The sequence below is a fragment of the Belonocnema kinseyi genome, chromosome 2 (genome assembly GCF_010883055.1).
Source record: "Belonocnema kinseyi isolate 2016_QV_RU_SX_M_011 chromosome 2, B_treatae_v1, whole genome shotgun sequence".
Taxonomy (NCBI): Eukaryota; Metazoa; Arthropoda; class Insecta; order Hymenoptera; family Cynipidae; genus Belonocnema; species Belonocnema kinseyi.
Window position 1 is genome coordinate 69,021,074 of NC_046658.1, and position 18,115 is coordinate 69,039,188.

General features: G+C 28.8%; 2 protein-coding genes across 3 annotated transcripts in view; one reads left to right on the forward strand and one right to left on the reverse strand.

Moving 5' to 3' along the window:
• Positions 1 to 153: 153 nt before the first annotated feature.
• LOC117168481 overlaps positions 154 to 18,115 on the reverse strand; it is a 19,724-nt gene continuing 1,762 nt past the window's right edge. Inside the window, exons 1-5 of one of the 2 annotated variants that reach the window (XM_033354172.1) lie at positions 12,123 to 12,302; positions 5,766 to 6,412; positions 1,168 to 1,327; positions 815 to 964; positions 154 to 736 (exon numbers count right to left, since the gene is read on the reverse strand). In XM_033354172.1, coding sequence (XP_033210063.1) covers positions 646 to 736; positions 815 to 964; positions 1,168 to 1,327; positions 5,766 to 6,411 — 1,047 coding nt within the window. In that variant the 5' untranslated portion in view covers position 6,412; positions 12,123 to 12,302 and the 3' untranslated portion in view covers positions 154 to 645. Of the gene's footprint in view, positions 737 to 814; positions 965 to 1,167; positions 1,328 to 5,765; positions 6,413 to 12,122; positions 12,303 to 18,115 lie in introns of those variants that run through there. The other variant, XM_033354173.1, reaches the window with a different exon arrangement.
• The window catches only part of LOC117168479 (gastrulation defective protein 1 homolog), a 34,969-nt gene continuing 28,419 nt past the window's right edge, over positions 11,566 to 18,115 (forward strand). Inside the window, exon 1 of the mRNA XM_033354166.1 lies at positions 11,566 to 11,623. The gene's annotated coding sequence lies outside the window, so the exon portion shown is untranslated. The remainder of the gene's footprint in view (positions 11,624 to 18,115) is intronic.

The window sequence follows — 18,115 nt, forward strand, 5'->3', positions numbered from 1 at the left end:
TTTGTTATGGTAATGCGATCGTTAAATAAAATAAATATATTTTAAATATAAAAACAATCTGTGACTGCTCAATGGTTTGCCATTAATAATAAATAATCAGTTTAACAAATCATTTAAATCCACTTGTGAAATAATAGACACTTATAAAATTGAATATTATGGAAAGTCAACTTTATTAAAATCTATACATTATTCTCTTATATCACTCTTTATAATCACTATAGTTGAAAATTACGAAATCTTAAAACTGATCAATGAAAATAAATGATTAAAAATAACTTATACATATATGCCATTAAGCCCTTTTCCTTTCAGAGTAGGCTTGACTCACTCTGCGAAGAAAGGAGTAATGTGAGGAAGGAGGTACAGATTTTTTTAGTTTGATCTGGAATTCTCGTGTTATTTCTTTAAATAACACGTTCGTTCTGTAACACTGGTCCGACCCAGGTTGCTGATCAATCTCCCTATCAATCACCCCAAATGAAGAGCCTCATACAGTCGTGATTTTATAATACATACTGAAGGAAAATTATGGTACCTTTGTCGGGCGAAAAATCGTTAATTTTCCTAAAGTAGTCAGCGTTGGTGCAGCATGAAAGCAAAATTGTTATTTTTCGGGAAAACCATGCTACTGTAGAATTTTATTTAAAAATCCGGATTATCAAACCACTGCATTGTCTTATTCTTCGATTGATCCATTTTGTATTCTTTACATTTACTGCGAGAAATTCGCAAACTGAAAATATTTAAAAAAAGTTTGGATAATATAATTTATGTTAATAGATTTAATGAAAAATTTTATTAAATTACTGACTGTCCATATTTGATGCAGGTGGCTGGATAATCTTCCTTGAAACATTGAGGTCTCAAAATATTGAAATAAGTCGTTCCAATTTTATTAGAGACTGAAGAATTAGCTTTTTTCAAACAGACATGAAATTCATTGTCGCAGTCGCAGTGAGATCTGAAAAAATTGATTAACTGTCAAAAACTTTATTATACCTAATAGGATTATTTTATAATAATGTATAAGCGATTGACAAACACGATTTAATCAATAATTTTTTTACGTAAACAATCATTTCTATGAATTTAAAAAGTAAATTCTGTAATTATACATTAAAAAACTGGAAAAATCAGGGGGGAGTATTAAACGATAAGAATTACCTCGTAAATATGCCATCATTACGGAGTCCTTCCGATGATCGACCAGCAGTAATTGCAGATCGACAATGATCGTGATCTCTACAACACACATCAGTGTCTTTAAAGAAACCGATTTCTTCATCACTTTTCGCTTTATTTCCTGCTCCACACCATAACGTTCCTATAAAATGAAAGTTTAGTTAATTAAAAGAAGTTTGAGAGCTTTTAGAAGCTATTATTACGCCTAATTTTCACGTAATAGTGAGTAAAATTACAACGGAACACAAAAAAAGTGGTCTGTCCGACAGACTACACTAGCATATCTATATGTTTTTGGGGTCGCTGAATTCGAATCCGGTGTCCAAATAACCAAGTTGGTTCGTATTTTTTTGAAAAACGAAAAAATAGATGTAAAATCGAGAAAAACAGCGATTTTTCTTGTATACTTTTGCAACAACAAAAATTTTCATGCCCGGTGGTCTAAATCAGCTTATGTTTTTGGGTCGCTGAATCCAAATCCGGGGTCAAAATAACCCAGTTGGCTCATATTTTATCGAAAAACGCAAAATTAGGCATAAGATCGACGAAAACCTTTTGCGTGTCTCCTTGCATGGAAATAGTAGGATTTTTTGTAAATAAGTTTTATTTACTTTTAGCGTTACCCAGGAACAACGACGTGGACGTAGTAGATTCTGTTCCCTTTGGAGTGCTTTATTACCATGAGTCCCCTTGCCTCTCACGCTTATAGGGTTCTTTGTTTGTTATTTTTCTTTATATCGCTTGTATCGAACACTTTTGTTCTCCAAAGACCTACATAGTGGGTTTCGCTTTCGTTTGGTACCTTGATTGACTTGATCTCGTTTTGAACTCCAACAGCAGTCAACCATATGTTGATATCCCAACATCCCTGATATCGCCTCTCCATCTCTTGCGTATCCTGGTGGAAACGTTCGCCTTGCTCTTCACTGAAGTCTGCCAAGTTGTCTGGAAACTTATTTATATGCGAATGAAGAAAATGTAGGGATCTTCGATGGACCGCAGATAAGAAAAATGTTGCACGATCCAGAATTCATTACAAAAATGTCTTGCACTAAAAAGATGCTTGGCTTAGTTTTAAAAATGTTGTAAAAAACTTTTTAGGTAATAAGAAAAGTCCAGACTATCAAAATGTGGGTTCAGAAATGGTAACAAACTTTGGTAAACTAGGCTGCCTTATGAATTTGAAGCTACATTTTCTTCATTCGCATATAAATAATTTTCCAGACAACCTGGGAGACTTTAGTGAAGAGCAAGGCGAACGTTTCCACCAGGATATTAAAGAGATAGAGAGGCGATATCATGGATGTTGGGATATCAACATTGATGGCTGATAAAGAAAAATTAAAAATAAAAGAACCCTATAAGCGTGAGAGGCAAGGGGACTCACGGTAATAAAGCACCCCAAAGGGAACAGAATTTACTACGTCCACGTCGTTGTTCCTGGGTAATGCTAAAAGTAAATAAAACTTATTTACAAAAAATCCTACTATTATCATGCAAGGAGACTAAAGCAAATTAAAAACCCCGTGGCGTGAGACGCAAAGGTAATCTACAGTGAACAACAATCACAGTCGAGGAAGGTAAAGGTTTAAAGGTTTTCGTGGATCTTATGTCTAATTTTGCGTTTTTCGATCAAATATAAGCCAACTGGGTTATTTGAACCCCGGATTCAGAATCAGTGACCCCAAAAACATAAGGATATGCTGGATAAGTCTACCGGGGATGAAGATATATTTTTTTTGCAAAAATATTCACGAAAAACCGCTGTTTTCGTCGATTTTGCCTCTATTTTTGCATTTTTCGATCAAATATGAGCCAACTGTGTTATTTTGACCCCGGATTCGGATTCACCGACGCCAAAATCATAATGATATGCTAATTTAGACCACCGGACATGAACAATTTTCTTGTTGCAAAAGTATACAAGAAAAAACGCTGTATTCGCCGATTTTACGTATATTTTTACGAATTTCGAAAAATTTTAAGCCAAATTGGTTATTTGGGCCTCAGATTCGTATTCAGCGACCCAAGAGACATATAAATATGTTGGTTAGGTCCACCGGGCGAGAAAATATATTTTTTTTTTGCAAAAATATACCCGAAAAATCGCTGTTTTTGTCGATTTTACGTCTATTTTTTCGTTTCTTCAGAAAAATACGAGCCAACTTGGTTATTTGGACACCGGATTCGAATTCAGCGATCCCAAAAACATATAGATATGCTAGTGTAGTCTGTCGGATAGACCAATTTTTTTGTATGCCAGTGTTATCATTGAGGCTGCACTTTTTATGGATTTTTTCATACTCGATTCCCCACACTGTACCTCCTTCCTTCTAGTGAAACTTGCAAAAACATTTGTTAATTTATTTCAAACACTCAAAATTTTCAGTAGTTCTACTTTCAAATTTATCTGAAGTTATATGATTTTGATCGTTCTGAAATAATGATTTAAGAATTGAAAGTCGTTCATTTCTAATTCTGTAACTTTAAACGATTTCAATTTGTTACTAAAGAATTTGAAATGTTTCATTCTAAAATCATCAAACACTTTTAATTAAAAATTCTCTTAAATAGTTTTAAATTTCAAACTATTCAATGTCTTGAATACTACAAATTAAAAATATCTCAACTATTGAGCTTTCAAATATTTTTGAAATTGTGATTAAGCCTTTGAAAAACATCTTAACATAAAAAAGACTTTTACGGTTGCAATTTCTGGTTTTTACATATTTTAACTTTTTGATCATCTACAGAAAAATATTCATCATTTTCCTCAGCAAACTGCCGGTTTTGTAAGCTGTTTTAGAGACAAAACAGCTCTTTCTTTTCTCACAAAATTGAACTAAGTTTAAAAAATTCGATTTTAAAATATTACTTTTTCCTACTCTAAACCAGTTATCAGGTACAGGAAACTCGCTTCTTATACACAAAAATTAAAAAAAAAACATTTTTAAAAAGCTGAAAAATTAAAATTGTTTGATTCATTGTACAAACGCTATACAATTGAAATCAGTCTACTTTTTCATGTTTGGAACTACAAGTATTCAATTTTAAAGGTTATAAATTAACATTGTGAAAAAATAAGAAAAATATTTTAAGAAATTGTAATGTTAAACAAAAAACTTTTGCATACTTCAATCTACCCAATTTAATTTCAAATGTAAATACTTTTTAGTCAGTGTGTTTTGGGGGGAAAATTAGTATGCAATTGAAATTGAAGACTTTTTAATTTTAATCCCTGGCGGACCGAAGGAACCGAATGGAGCCTCTACAAAGTAACCGTAAAGTACCCATTGGGTCCCCATTCGGTTCCTTTTTTAAAAACTCGAAAAAAAAAGAAAATAAACTTTTAAATTTTTGAAATTCGGATTCTACGTTGAAATTTCCTGTAGAGGGGCACGAAATAATCGCAACAGTTTTTTTTGCAATGGTAAAAAGTTTTAAAAAATATAAGACGTATAACCCCTGTTGACTGCTACGTACAGGCGATGCGTTTAAAGTGTAGCAGTCAACAGGCGTTATACGTCTTATATTTTTTTAAACTTTTTACCGTTGAAAAAAAAACTATTGCGATTATTTCGTGACCTTCTATAAGGAATTTTAACGTAGAATCCGAATTTCAACAACGCTAGGGTATCCTAAAAAAGCGAGCAATTTTAATCTACGACGTTCAAAACTTCAAATAAAGATGAGGTAGACTAAAGTTTTATTGAACAAATATTATTTCCACACTGTAAATATATTACAATAGAAAATGTTCAAGTTAAGGAATCATATTTTTTCAATCGTTTGAAGTTTCAATTTCAAATATTAAAAGTTATAAACAATTTGAAGCAGCATTTAAAATTTAAATTTTTTATGTGAAAAAATGTCAACTCAAAGTGATTCACAAAATTTGGGTACTCCTCGATTCGAATTTTCAATGTTTCAAAAGTTCCTTATAATTTTCTAAGCTGCAATTTTAAATATAACTTCTAATTCATTTACTTCAAAGAACGTATACATTTAATTTTCTATTATAGAATACATAAATTTAATTTGAAGATGATATTAAAAATATTTTTCTTTTTGCATAAATAAATGGTTTAAAACCAGATAGTTAACACGCATATTTGTATAATTATTATCGAATAAGATATTATTTAATCGATTAGATTGTCATTCTAGACGTAGATAATCTTCATAATATGTATTTGATTGGGAACATAATGGGAGATACTGACTCTTGGGAAAACCAAATTATTTCCTAAACTTTTGAAGACTAATTGCTAATTATAACTTTGGGTTATAATACGTCATCATTATAAATTAAACACTTAATTCCGATAATTTTCTGCTAAGAGATGTTATTATGAATTGAGCTTAATTTGCATTGGAGGAATTCTGAATAACTAATTCTGCATATTTGATAGATACCGTTTTTTAGGAAACTTCAATGCCAAGTCTGAGATTTTGTAATAAAATACTTTTATACTAAAACACGACGACAAAATTATTTTCTTTTTTAAAAACAATTTTTGTACAAAAATTTGAGATCTTCAAGATTTAAACTAAAATTTTCTAATTATTCGAAAACTGACCTGGATAAATAGCTTGGAATTTGTCTTTAACTGCATTGAGGATGTCTCCAAATCCAGAGGAATCTTTTCCTCTTGAAAGAGTTTTTCCAACTGGTTTGAGAAAACCTGTGATCGGTTTCGTAATTCCTGATATAATTTTTCCCACTCTGGTGCCATTTTTCTCTGGATCAGATTGACCAGCGATATTTTTTAAACTCCCGGCGAGTTTCTTCAGCAATCTCTCAGCAGGGGGAACATACGTGGGAATTTCATCGATTCTGTTGTCTGCGAATTCAGTTTCATCCTCTGGAAGTAGTTCAGTTTCTGTTGTAGTTGCATCTTCTGCAGTTCCATCGCCATCAGGATTTGTTACATCTGGTGCAGATACATCCCGATTAGGATTAGTTACATCTGGTTCAGGTACATCCCCATTAGTATTAGTTAAATCTGGTTCAGGTATATTCCCATGAGGTTGAGCTACAACTGGTTCATGTACATCCCCATCAGGAATAGTTACATTTGGTAAAGTTACATCTCCATCAGAATTAGAGACATCTGCTGCAGTAACATCTGAATTTGGATTATTATTAGCATGAGACTCGGTTTGTGATTCTATTAAATCGAATAGCACTAATAAGGTGAAGAACCTAAAAATATGTCTCCGCATTCTGCAACAGAAATTGTTCAAATATAAATAATTATATATCTCATTTCACAATCAATTATTCTAGTATTATTTAGATTTTGTGTTTATACATTCTTTACTTTCAAACTTTAAATTCAATTTACCTACTGAAAACGCAATCGAAGTTTTCGAAGATAAATGAGGAATCTCATTAAAAGTCTATTTAAAATTTACAAAAATACTTTAGGAAGATATAAGAAATATTTTTAGAGGAAGAGCAAATATTTGAAGTATGTATGTATTAAAGTATAATTCCTTTCACTCGGTAATTATTGCAATTGAACAAATAATCTTTTTGTTAACACAATCTCTTTCTAAGGTGGATTTCAATTAGCTGACGAGTCTTGCGCTATAGATGAGTGTTGCAATTTTAAGAAACCTACGTTTAAAACTAAAAACATTTAAGTATGTTCTCATCTTCATCAGATTTTATAAAGACATCGACCATATGTACTCTTTTCGCCTTAATACGTCTCAAATTGAAAATGGAATGGTAGCAAAGAGACCAAAGACAGTAGAGTCATTGAAATTATTTTTTTTCCGATACTTAACATACTTGATGTTTATTCAAAGTCCTTAGAAGAAAATTGGACGGTAAGGCCTTTTTCATACTGCTTCTTTTGAATTTTAGAAGATTTTCCTAAATTTTAGGAAAAACTTGAGTTATTTAAAAAGATATTTAGGAAATATTCCTTAATTTCTTCAGAACTTCTGAAAACAGTAAATGTATTTTAATCTGGTTTAAATTTTTCTTAAAAGTTTTATTTTTATATTGAATTAAAAATTATCATGATGCTAGTGTTTTTAAAAAATATGTGGTCACTAAAAATATTTTCTAATATTTTCTAGCGTTGTTGAAAAGTTGAAAGCTACATAAAATAAAACCTTCATGAACTTGTTTTTGAAAATTTCCGAAGCTCTACTAAAGTTATGAGATTGTTCATTCAGTGTCAATATAATATAATGAATGTTAAAGATTTCTAAGCAATATTTTTCGATTTTGCAAGGTTATAAAATTTTAGAAAACAAATTGTAAAATATCTCCAAAATTGTCCAAAAATAATCTGGGAAATTTCGCGGCAATCTTTTAAATTTTTCAGAATTCTTTATAAATCCTAGGAAAAATTCGAACCCTTTTAAACGATCTTTAGAAAGTCTAAATTCTTTAGAAGTTTTAAAAATATTAAAATATAATTAAAAAATTGCAAAAAATTACAAAACTTAAAACAAAATGTAGATTTCTAAAGATTAAAAAAAATGTATACATTTTTCTAGAATTTTCAAAAGTTACAAGAGAATAAGAAAATTTGTTTACGAGTCCTAGGAGAATTTTTTATGATTTTTTATTTGAAAATTTAAATTTAAGAGGCTAGTTCAAACAATTTTAGAATATTTCAAAACATTGAAAAAAGACTCTGCAAGAGTTTAGGCTTTTTTAGCTTTGCAGGATTTTTTCCAAACTTTCGGAAAAATTGGAATCACTTTAAAAGACATTTAGAAGATGTAGAAAAAATCAAACAAAATAAAATCTGTTTAAAGATGTCAAAAAAGTTAAAAAACCAAAAATGTGGATTAATTAATTTTCAATTTAAAATCAATTGAAGCTGTTTAAGAAGTTTGAAAAGTTTTTCTAGGGGGTTTCCGTTAACGAATTATTAAATATTTCAATTAAATTGGCGTGAATAAGATAAGGTAAACCAGAGCAAGTGTGCAAATATCTAAGTATTATTTTTCCATTTTTGATCGCAATAAATTCCTAATACATCATTTGAGTGAATTTGATGTCTATTTACAATAAGATTCGCAATATTATTTCTTATCATTTGAATAAAGTGTTTAAAATGTTACACAATCTCCTTATTTTATTAAAATGTTCAATGTGTTATGTATCTTATTTCTAAAACCTTCTTTTAATTAATTTATATAGATTGTTGAAGATTTTGAACAAAAAATTGATGTCTTTGTACGAATTATGGAGGGTTTCAGAGGAATAAAATATTTGCTTACGATTCCTGGGAAATTTTAAATGATTTTTTATTTTAAAAAGTAAATTCAGGAGGGTATAACAAAAGATTTCAAAAATATTTTAAAAAATAATCTGTGAGAGTTTAAGCATTTTTTTAGTTTGGCAGAATTTCGGAAAAACTGGAGAAACAATTCCAATAACTACAAATATTTCGAGTGTTTGAAAATAATTCAAACAATATTAAAAATGTTTAAATAGTTCAAAAAATTTCAAACTATTTCCTGTAATTTTAAAATACAGTGTAAAAAATTTTAAAGCACAATTTTTTAATATGGCAAGATTTCAAAGTTTTATAAAAATGCTTGTGAGTTTAAAAGTTGTTTAGAAAGTTTGAAAATATTTCAAACCATTTTTAACAAAATGTACGCTGTTGAAGATTGTGTACAAAAAATGTTGACGTTTTTTAAAAATTATGAAAGGTTGCAAAAGAATAAAAAAAAATTCTTAAGATTTCTAGAAAAATTTGAAATGTGTTTTTATTAAAAAGAATAATTAATTAATACGCTATGTATTTCAAAATATTTCAAAAACTTTGAAAAAATAATTGGAAAAAGTTTAGGAAGTTTTTTTTTAGTTATAAAGCATTTGTAAAGAACTTTAGGAAAAATTCGAATCACTTTAAAAGATATTTAAATGCGGTGAAAAGTCGAGTCAGTCTAAAAGATATTTAGAAATTTAGAACATAATGAAAATATTAAAAAGCTGGAAAATATTTCAAAATATTCATAAAATATTCTTAAATTTTTTCAAAACTTGTAAAAGGTCTAAATATCTTTTAAACTGACTCAACTCTAACTCAAGTTTAATTTTTATACGAATAAAAAATTATAGTGATGCTAGTATCTTCGAAAAATGTGTGCTTACTAAAAAATATTTCTTAATAGCTTCCGTCGCCATTGAAAAACTGAAAGAAAAAAAGAAAAACTTTATGAACTTGATCATCAAGGGGCTATTAAATCAATAGGTAATCAAATAAATCATTATTGAATTCAAAAAAATATTATCGTCTGATATTATGTTTGATCAATTATGTTGGAAAGGTATTTATTTGATACAAAGAGTTGAAGTATTATACCAATGAAGCATTTCTTTAGATTTCTTAAATTAAAGGAAATCTTTCTTTCTATTAGTAGAATTGGATTATTCATATCAAATCATTTTACAAATATTTATTTCGTCGCTATCGTTCTTTTAATAAATGAAGTATGTATTAATTTGGTTGGAAGTTGAAAAAATTTGTCTTTCAATGTAGAATACGCGAAGGACCATTCAAAAACCTCGATTTTTCATCGAATTTTTCTATTTCAGGTTCATCAAGTTTTTCAATTATGTAAATTATTAAGATTGAATATGTATAATAATCACAATGTTAATAATAATTAAAGCTGAAAGAATCCAGTTGTTTATCTAGGGAAATATGTACTACAATAATTATTGTAGTAAATAGTTTCATATTGAAATACGAACTACTTTATTGCACTCGCACATGTTTAAGGTAAAGAAATACTTATTTGAATCGGTGTGTTATTTTTTTACTTATAATATGCAAAAATTTAATGTGGGAAAATAGTATTTTCAGTCTATAACAAATTCGCTTGACTTTCCCATTCGCCATTCCCATTTATGAACGTCACCAAACGTCATCAACGCCATCAAAGTCTTTTATTTGGTCTAAAAGCTACATTTTAGTCTTTATTAGTTATTTATTTGATTCAAAGAAATAATCCTCTCCGACAAATATCTTATACTTTTGAATCAAACAATTTTAACCCAGTCCTACTACACATTTTCTGATAACCAGGAGTCTAATCCAACAGTAGCATTTACAATTGATTGGGTTTCAAAAATTTAAAATTATAGTTATTTACACACTTAATTCGTTTTATCTTATCGTATTCACATTAAAAATATAACCTTAATGTGTGTGCCCTCACAAAAAACCACGAAAATCGATAAAACACAAAAATTTTATTGAATTTGTCTGGGCTTCAAGGACACTTCTGTGGGCCCATTTTAAGTCGCCTTGATAACTTGATTAATTTATCCTTGTGCTCACGCAGCCAATTCTTGGTCTGTTTTTTATTTATTAACGCTTTCTAATTTTCTATTTTTAAAGAAAAAACACCATATCTCTTAAGGTTATGAACATTTTTACATTCTCATCATAAGGTTTTGGTTTTATATAAAATGTAACTTTGCTGGTTTTCATTGAATCTCCATGTTTTGCGAACCCTTAGACAGAAAAAACGAAAGGAAAACAATTTTAGTTCTTAAGAAGAAAATCCTAAAAAGATGTACGAATTTTTTTAGAAACATTTTTTTTATAAGATGCATAAGTTTTCCTAATTTTGAAATATGTTAGTAAAAATAAAAAATTCCATTTTACAGAAGATCTATGTGAAATGCAAAAATAATTTTAAGAAGGAAAATTGCGAGTCCAGATTCAATAAGAGGATGAGTGCTCGATCCATCAATTGTTCATCTCAAATATATATCAATGTATATTAATTTTTTATAAGACGCATAGATTTCATTTTAATCACGTTAACGCGTTGAAAAAAATAAAAACAATTCATTTTCCAACAAAAATTATGCGACATTAAAGAAAAGTCTAAAAACTTGTTGCTTTCAAGAAGACCTAACAAACTTGTTTTTAATCTTTTTCTAATAGAACCCACGGACCTCACGGTTTTTAATTTTGGAATCGAAATGCTATTGCAGAATCCAAAATTCAAATTTTGAGCCAAACAACGTGAGATATTAAAAAAAGTCTAGAAAATAATGAGTGCTTCCACAAAAACCTACAAAGTCTTCTTTTATTTTTTTATATGTCTCACCGTTCTTCTCTTAAACACCCAAAATCATATTAAAAAATCAAAATGGAAATTTTTGTGATTACATAATTTATCAGATAATTATATCAATAAGGATGAAAAGTCGAGCGTGAAGCAACAATATTATAATAAGAACGTGTTCTTTGTACTCTAAAATAGAAAAATAAAATAAAAAATTAACAATAGATGTTTCGCAGCTGAGCGCGCGATCCGACAGACTTAGTGAGTCGTGCGTGATGAGAATGTTCGCGCGCAGCGGGTAGTTATCAAAAAACAATATTTACAATATCCGATAGAGGATTTTAAGACTCAAATTTATTCAATTTGATTGAAGGTATATTTTTTATTTAATCAATAATTTAAGATAAAAATAGTAAAATAGCCTTTTACCCTGGAAAAAAGAATCTATTGAGGGGAAATTATTTATATAGAAGAGTTCTAGAATGTCAATTCACGCGAATTGCGGTCTATCGTTTTGTGAAATTTTTAATCGGTGTCATTAATTTAATCTTTTCAATCAGTCAGTATCCAGCCAACACCGATGCAAGCAAATTAGTAAATGTGGTTAAGGTTAAAAAAAATTTTTTTTAATTAAACGAAATTTGTATAAATTGTAATGGCTGTTAGGTGTCCGATTAAAATTAATAAAATGCGCGTGAATCGGCATTCTTAACTTCTCCTATTCAAATAATTTCCATGAAATCAATTCTTTTTTAATGGATAATCCGGCGCTGTATCTCAAGCATATTTTTCAATATTTCAAAATTTTGTCTATTCATGTAGTAATAGTCATGTAGAATTAAAAAGTAGTGTTTAAAATACGAAGTGTGTACCTGGTGTCTAGCGTCGCCGAGAATATTTGTTCTACGCTCACTAAATTTCCGTAAAACGAACTTTCATAAATCAATAATAAGCGTAAAATAAAATACGTGCTAAAATGCCTACAAATAATTTTATTTGTTAGAAAATGTAACTCGAAAGGGGTGAGGGTGTGGCTGAATTACCACCAAACCCTGTCATTATAGTAGTGCGACTAAAACCACTTCACTCAGGAAACGATTTAGTTAAATCAACGAAATATTTGTCGCTTCAATCACAGAATATAATTATTACATGGAAAAATAAAATATTTGGTTGACTCAACCAAATTTTTTTGATATTTTTTAACAAATATTTGGGTAAATGGAACATTTGGTTCATTTAACCAAAAAATTTCGTTCGTTCCACAAATATTTTATTGAATCAAACAAAATATGTTTCAATTCAACTAAATTTCCATGCATATCTAAGGAAACACTTTGTTTCGTTCCAGAAAATTTGTATCCTTAGTATTCATCTGAAAATTTTGAGATCTTGTCTAGTAAACGAGGAACAAATTTCATTGGAATCACAAAATTTGACATATATAGTAGAATTTTGTTACGTAGCCGTTAGAGATAACTTTATAAACATACTGTAAAAAGTCCCTAACCATACTTGTACGGCTACGGTCGCCATGCTGGAAAGTGTTAAACTATAACATGTTTTTTAAAAGAACAGTTAATTTTAGGTCAAATATGGTTATGTTAAAAAATGTTCACAATTTTGTAGTACACAAAAAAAGGTTCCAACTGTTGTCGACGTTTTATCGACGGTTACACTGTAAAATTGGATTATCTGTACAATTGTGCGATTTCTGAATAAATCAAATTAAAGTTGAAAATATCCCGGAAAGAACTTCCAAAATAGATCAAGCGATTTCAACTTGATCGAGTGCATTTTCCTGTTTAAAAAACGACCAACTTATTTACATTAAAAATTAGAAGTATAAGTTGACCTCAACTTCAACGTACAATTTGATGCACCTAAGGGAATGTTTTTGATATGAAGCTTCTTTAAATTATTTAACCATATATGTATGTATTTACCAATTTTTATGGCAGGATAAAAATATTTTAGGCCTTTTTAAAGCTTCAAAAAAGTGAATTCCAACATGGAGGGTTCTCTTGATTTGTTATTTTTATTCTAAAATCAAACAAAAATTAACAATATCTTTAAAGGTAGAGGATTTGTAGAGGAGCGCTAACATTTGTTCAATTTTATTGAAGGTCTATTTTCTTGATTCAATCTATGGTTTCCGAAAAAAATAATGAAATAGCATTTTTATCAAAAACCATTTCTACATTAGTACATTTATTAATAATTCAAATTTTTGTTAAATCATGTAGTATTAAACAGTTGTGTTTACAATACGAAGTGTGTACCGACTGTCTGGCCTTACCGAACATATTTGTTCTGCCATCACTAAATATCCGTAAACCTAACTTACACAAATCAATGACATAAATAAAATAAAATAGTGCTAAAATACATACAAATAATTATTTTTGTTAAAAACCTTGGAAAAGGGCTCCCTTTAAAACCTGTTTTATTTTACTGGAAATGTAGTGAGGGTATGAATGAATGACCATTAAACCCTAACATTATAGTGGTGCGAATACAGACGTGAATACAGACGTGATACAGACATGTCGGAGTGCACTCCGACTGAAAAGTTGAGACCTTTCATTAAGAAAATTGTGAACCGATTCGAGAATTTCGAAAATGATCTTTTACTGTTTTTCTCATAAATTATCAATTTTGATGAAAGTTGTGCGTCGGAAAATTATCTAATTATAAAAGCACATTCAGAAATTTACATAAATATAAGGAATGTTGGGGTTTTTCTAAAATTTGTAGAAAAACAACCGACATTTTGTCAGTTTTTTAATTTTTACATAGTTTTATTATTGTCGACATAATTTTTTCATTAAATTGGTAAAATAGGTGTCGTATAAAATCCTTTGAATAACAACATATATCTTCAGGAAATGATTATTTAACAGGCGCGCCAGGTTTGAAAAGAATTCGCGCTCTATAAAAATACATAATTATTGAAATCCTACGAAGAATATCAATTTTTTAAATTGTTGTTTACATTCTCTTGATGTTGATAAAAGTTTTAAAATTAGTTTGTGAGAATAAAATTGCATGCTCAAATGATAAGCGATCTTTCTATTGCATATCAGATATTCAAATAGATGAAAAATAAAATTACGGAATAAACATGCTCACATTGTTTGCAGAATATAATGATCTATCAGTTTGAAGTATCATTTGTCGTCATTCGTGATACAAATTTTAATATAGAAATTGTTTAAGACAAATTTTAATTTTAAATGCAAGAAAAAACCTAAGGTGGTTTTACGGTTACTCAAAAAAAGAAGAAAAACTGTTCAAATTCACAAAAATGTAGATTTATATAGTATTATTTCCCCACTTTGCTTACAAATTTTTTCGATTGACCATATAAATGTCAAGATAAGTGTGTTTTTCAAAAGCATTCATAACATAGAAGGAACGACATAGCTTGCTCTTCTTAAGCCAATAATGTACTGTTCAATATTTGCAGAAACGATGCAAATTTTAAGAACACTTTAAAACCGTATTTTAAAAATAAAATTCTCGAGAAATAAATTTTGATCTGTAAACCGAAATATTTCATTGACCATTTTAATTATATGTACCTGCTCTCTAAACCTGAATTAGTGAAATTTTTACTAATTGAATTAGTACATGAGTGTTCAACTAATGAAATAGTATTATTTTAGCATTTCAGTAATGGAATAATTTATTTTGGATATAAAATTTCACTTCAAATTACAGAATTTTTTTATATAAATTGTATCTGTAAATTCCAAAGCTTGTTATAACAAAAGTTTACTTTTCGAGTAATAACGGAAGTCTTAGGCGTAACAATTTTGTAAGTTTATGCTAAATTTCATAAATTTAAGACACAGTTTATATAAATTTCCGCTACATTTATAAAGTAGTACTTTGACATTTTCGGAATATATTTCTAAAAGTGCGTATTTGATCGAATTTCGTAGTATTTTGGTGACAGCACACACGCAGTAAATGGATTAGATTTTAAACGTGAATAAGATAAGGTAAATCAGAATAAGTGTGCAAATATCTAATTCTCGTTTTTCCATTTTTGATCGTAATAAATTCTTAATATGTCATGTGGTAGGATTTTTTGTATATTTACAATAAGATTCGCAATATTATTTCTTATTATTTTAATAAAGATAAAAATGTTACACAATCGCGTTCTTTTATTCAAATGTTCTTTTCGCCACGTGTATCTCGTTTGTGCAGTCTTCTTTTAATTAAAATTACACCTCAATAAATGCACATCCTTTATATTAGTTTTCCACTATCAAATTAGTAAATATTTCAAATAAATTAACGTGAATAATATAAGATATATCAGCTATGAAAATATGAAAAAAGTCGAATATAACTGTATTTCTTTCAAAACAATAAACTTTTCTAAAATTTGTGAAGGAAAGTTTATTATGCAAATCCATAAGTTGAAACTTTTTGTTTACAGAATTTCTGAAAATTTGATTCCGCAACCCCTATTGAGTTTAACACGTATTTTCCATATGAAAAATACGTTTTTGTACATTTTATTCAAAATCGTCAATATTAGATGAATCAAGTTGAAACTCAATATTTTTCTTCGCAGACAGCTGTACAATTCAATAGAATAATTCGTTTTTAAATATCATTCCCATGAGACTGTTTTAGAGTCCCAAAAAATTCCGATAATGGAAAAATTGAGTTTGTGCGAATAATAATTAATTTAAGTTGAAACTCATAATTTTTCAAACCGTTTATTTTTATTTTTGAAGTTATGCACTTTGGACAATGCTAGATAGTTGTGGTTTTTTTTTTTTGAAATGTTTACATTTTTGCTCACTTTTTATTTAGTTAGATAACAATTAATGCAAGTAAACAAACATAAGTGTTTGTTTACTTTGAGATATAGATTTAAAAATTATTCTCTTTATTGTTTTTTTTTTATTATTTGCTTATGACTAAAAGCCAAAACAATGTTAAAAATTTCAGGAAAAACTGTAACTTCTAGCAATAGATCATGCAATCAACGTAACGTCGATCGTACATCGACGATCTTCCTAAAATTATTACAATGATGGCTGCATGCATAACGTTTAATCAGTTACATCCCAGTGGGCACAAAATTTGGCGACGTCTTGACGACATCGTAACGACATCTTTAAGACACCTTTACGATATCCTATGTCCACGGATTTAAGGTGTCTTTACGAAGTCTTAAAGATGTCGTAGGATCTGACGATGTCTTTACGATATCGTAAAGACACTCTAACGACATGGACATAGGATCCACTGGGATGTTGTTGTGTTCGTAGTTATCAAATTATGTTGAAAATATTGCAAAAAGGCCAGATTTTTTGTAAAGACAGTTCAAAATAATAATTAATTTATAGTTCTCAATCTTGACTCCATCTGCAAGACGGACATATTTGGAGTTTTATTTTAAATTTTAGGAGATGTGATTTTTTCACTTGTTTCTCATGTCTTCTTGCAGACGGAGTCTAAAATTTCTAATAAAAATTTAAGTATGTCCGTACTGCAGACGGAGTCAAGATTGAGAACTATAAATTAATTATTATTTTGAACTGCCTTCACAAAAAATCTGGCCTTTTTTCAATATTTTCAACATAATTTGATAACTACGTACAGAACCACAAATAACCAACTACAGATTTAACATATAGCCACAATTGTAATAACTTGAGGAAGATCGTCGATGTACGACCGAAGCGTTGTTTGTATAATATGGTGAGACATCATAGTTAATTTAAAATATTAAATACATTATGGACCAGTGATCAACACCAAACTACTTTTATTACAACATCTGTTATTATGAACCCTGGTCAACACTAGAACATCTTAAGGACCTTTCTAGCAATGATCTAAGAGAAGATTAGTTATAAACAGTAATAAACTGTTTGTTAACTTGTAAGTGAAAAGTCGACAAAAAATGGAAAATTTAAGAAAAACCCGCAGCTATCTACTATTAGTATAGGAGAATATAGTTATAAACGTTAATGATTTGTTTAAAGAATTAGTTTTGTTAAATTTCTAATAATTTTCACCTCACCATAAGTGAAAAGTGGACAAAAAATTGAAAATTTCAGAAAAAACGGCAACTTTCTCTTATTACTCAAAGAAAATATAATAAAAATAAATTGTTAAAAAAATAATGCTCCTTAATTTAAATTAATTATTATCTCACTCCAATTGAAAAGTGGAAAAGTAATAAAGAAATAATTTAAGCGATTACTTTCTTCAAATTTAATTGACAATTATCTCGCTCTATAGCTGAAAGTTTATAATAAATTGAAAAACACCATTTTTTAATTATGGATATTTTATGGGACCCTATAAAACAGACATTTGGGAATGATATTTCAGAAATAATTACTCTTTTGTATTGTATAGCTGATTACCAAGAGAAATATTTTTATAAACTTCTTCGTATTGCTGTATACATTCAAATAAATTCGTATACTTTCTAGTGGATTTCCACTATCAAATGAAAAAATATTTCAACTGAACGAATTAACAGAATCTAACTATTAATTTCATTATTAAAACTTCACTAATTAAGATTTCAAGAGTGCCATTATATTATAATTCCAATAGTAGTACATTATAAAACTGCAAACTTTATTTTATAAAATTGGTGAATAAAATCAAATATCAATTTTAGTTTATATTAACACTGTTCGTAAAATACATTTCGATTAAATCTTGAATATTTTAAATTGGAAAGTTCTTCCAACATTTTTTTATATGTATCAAGAGTCAAGGGGTAAAAATGATTTCAAACAAAATTTAAATACTATTTGAAATTCATTAATTTCAAACAATTTCAAAATATCGAGTTTTGTTCGGATGAAAACTTCGT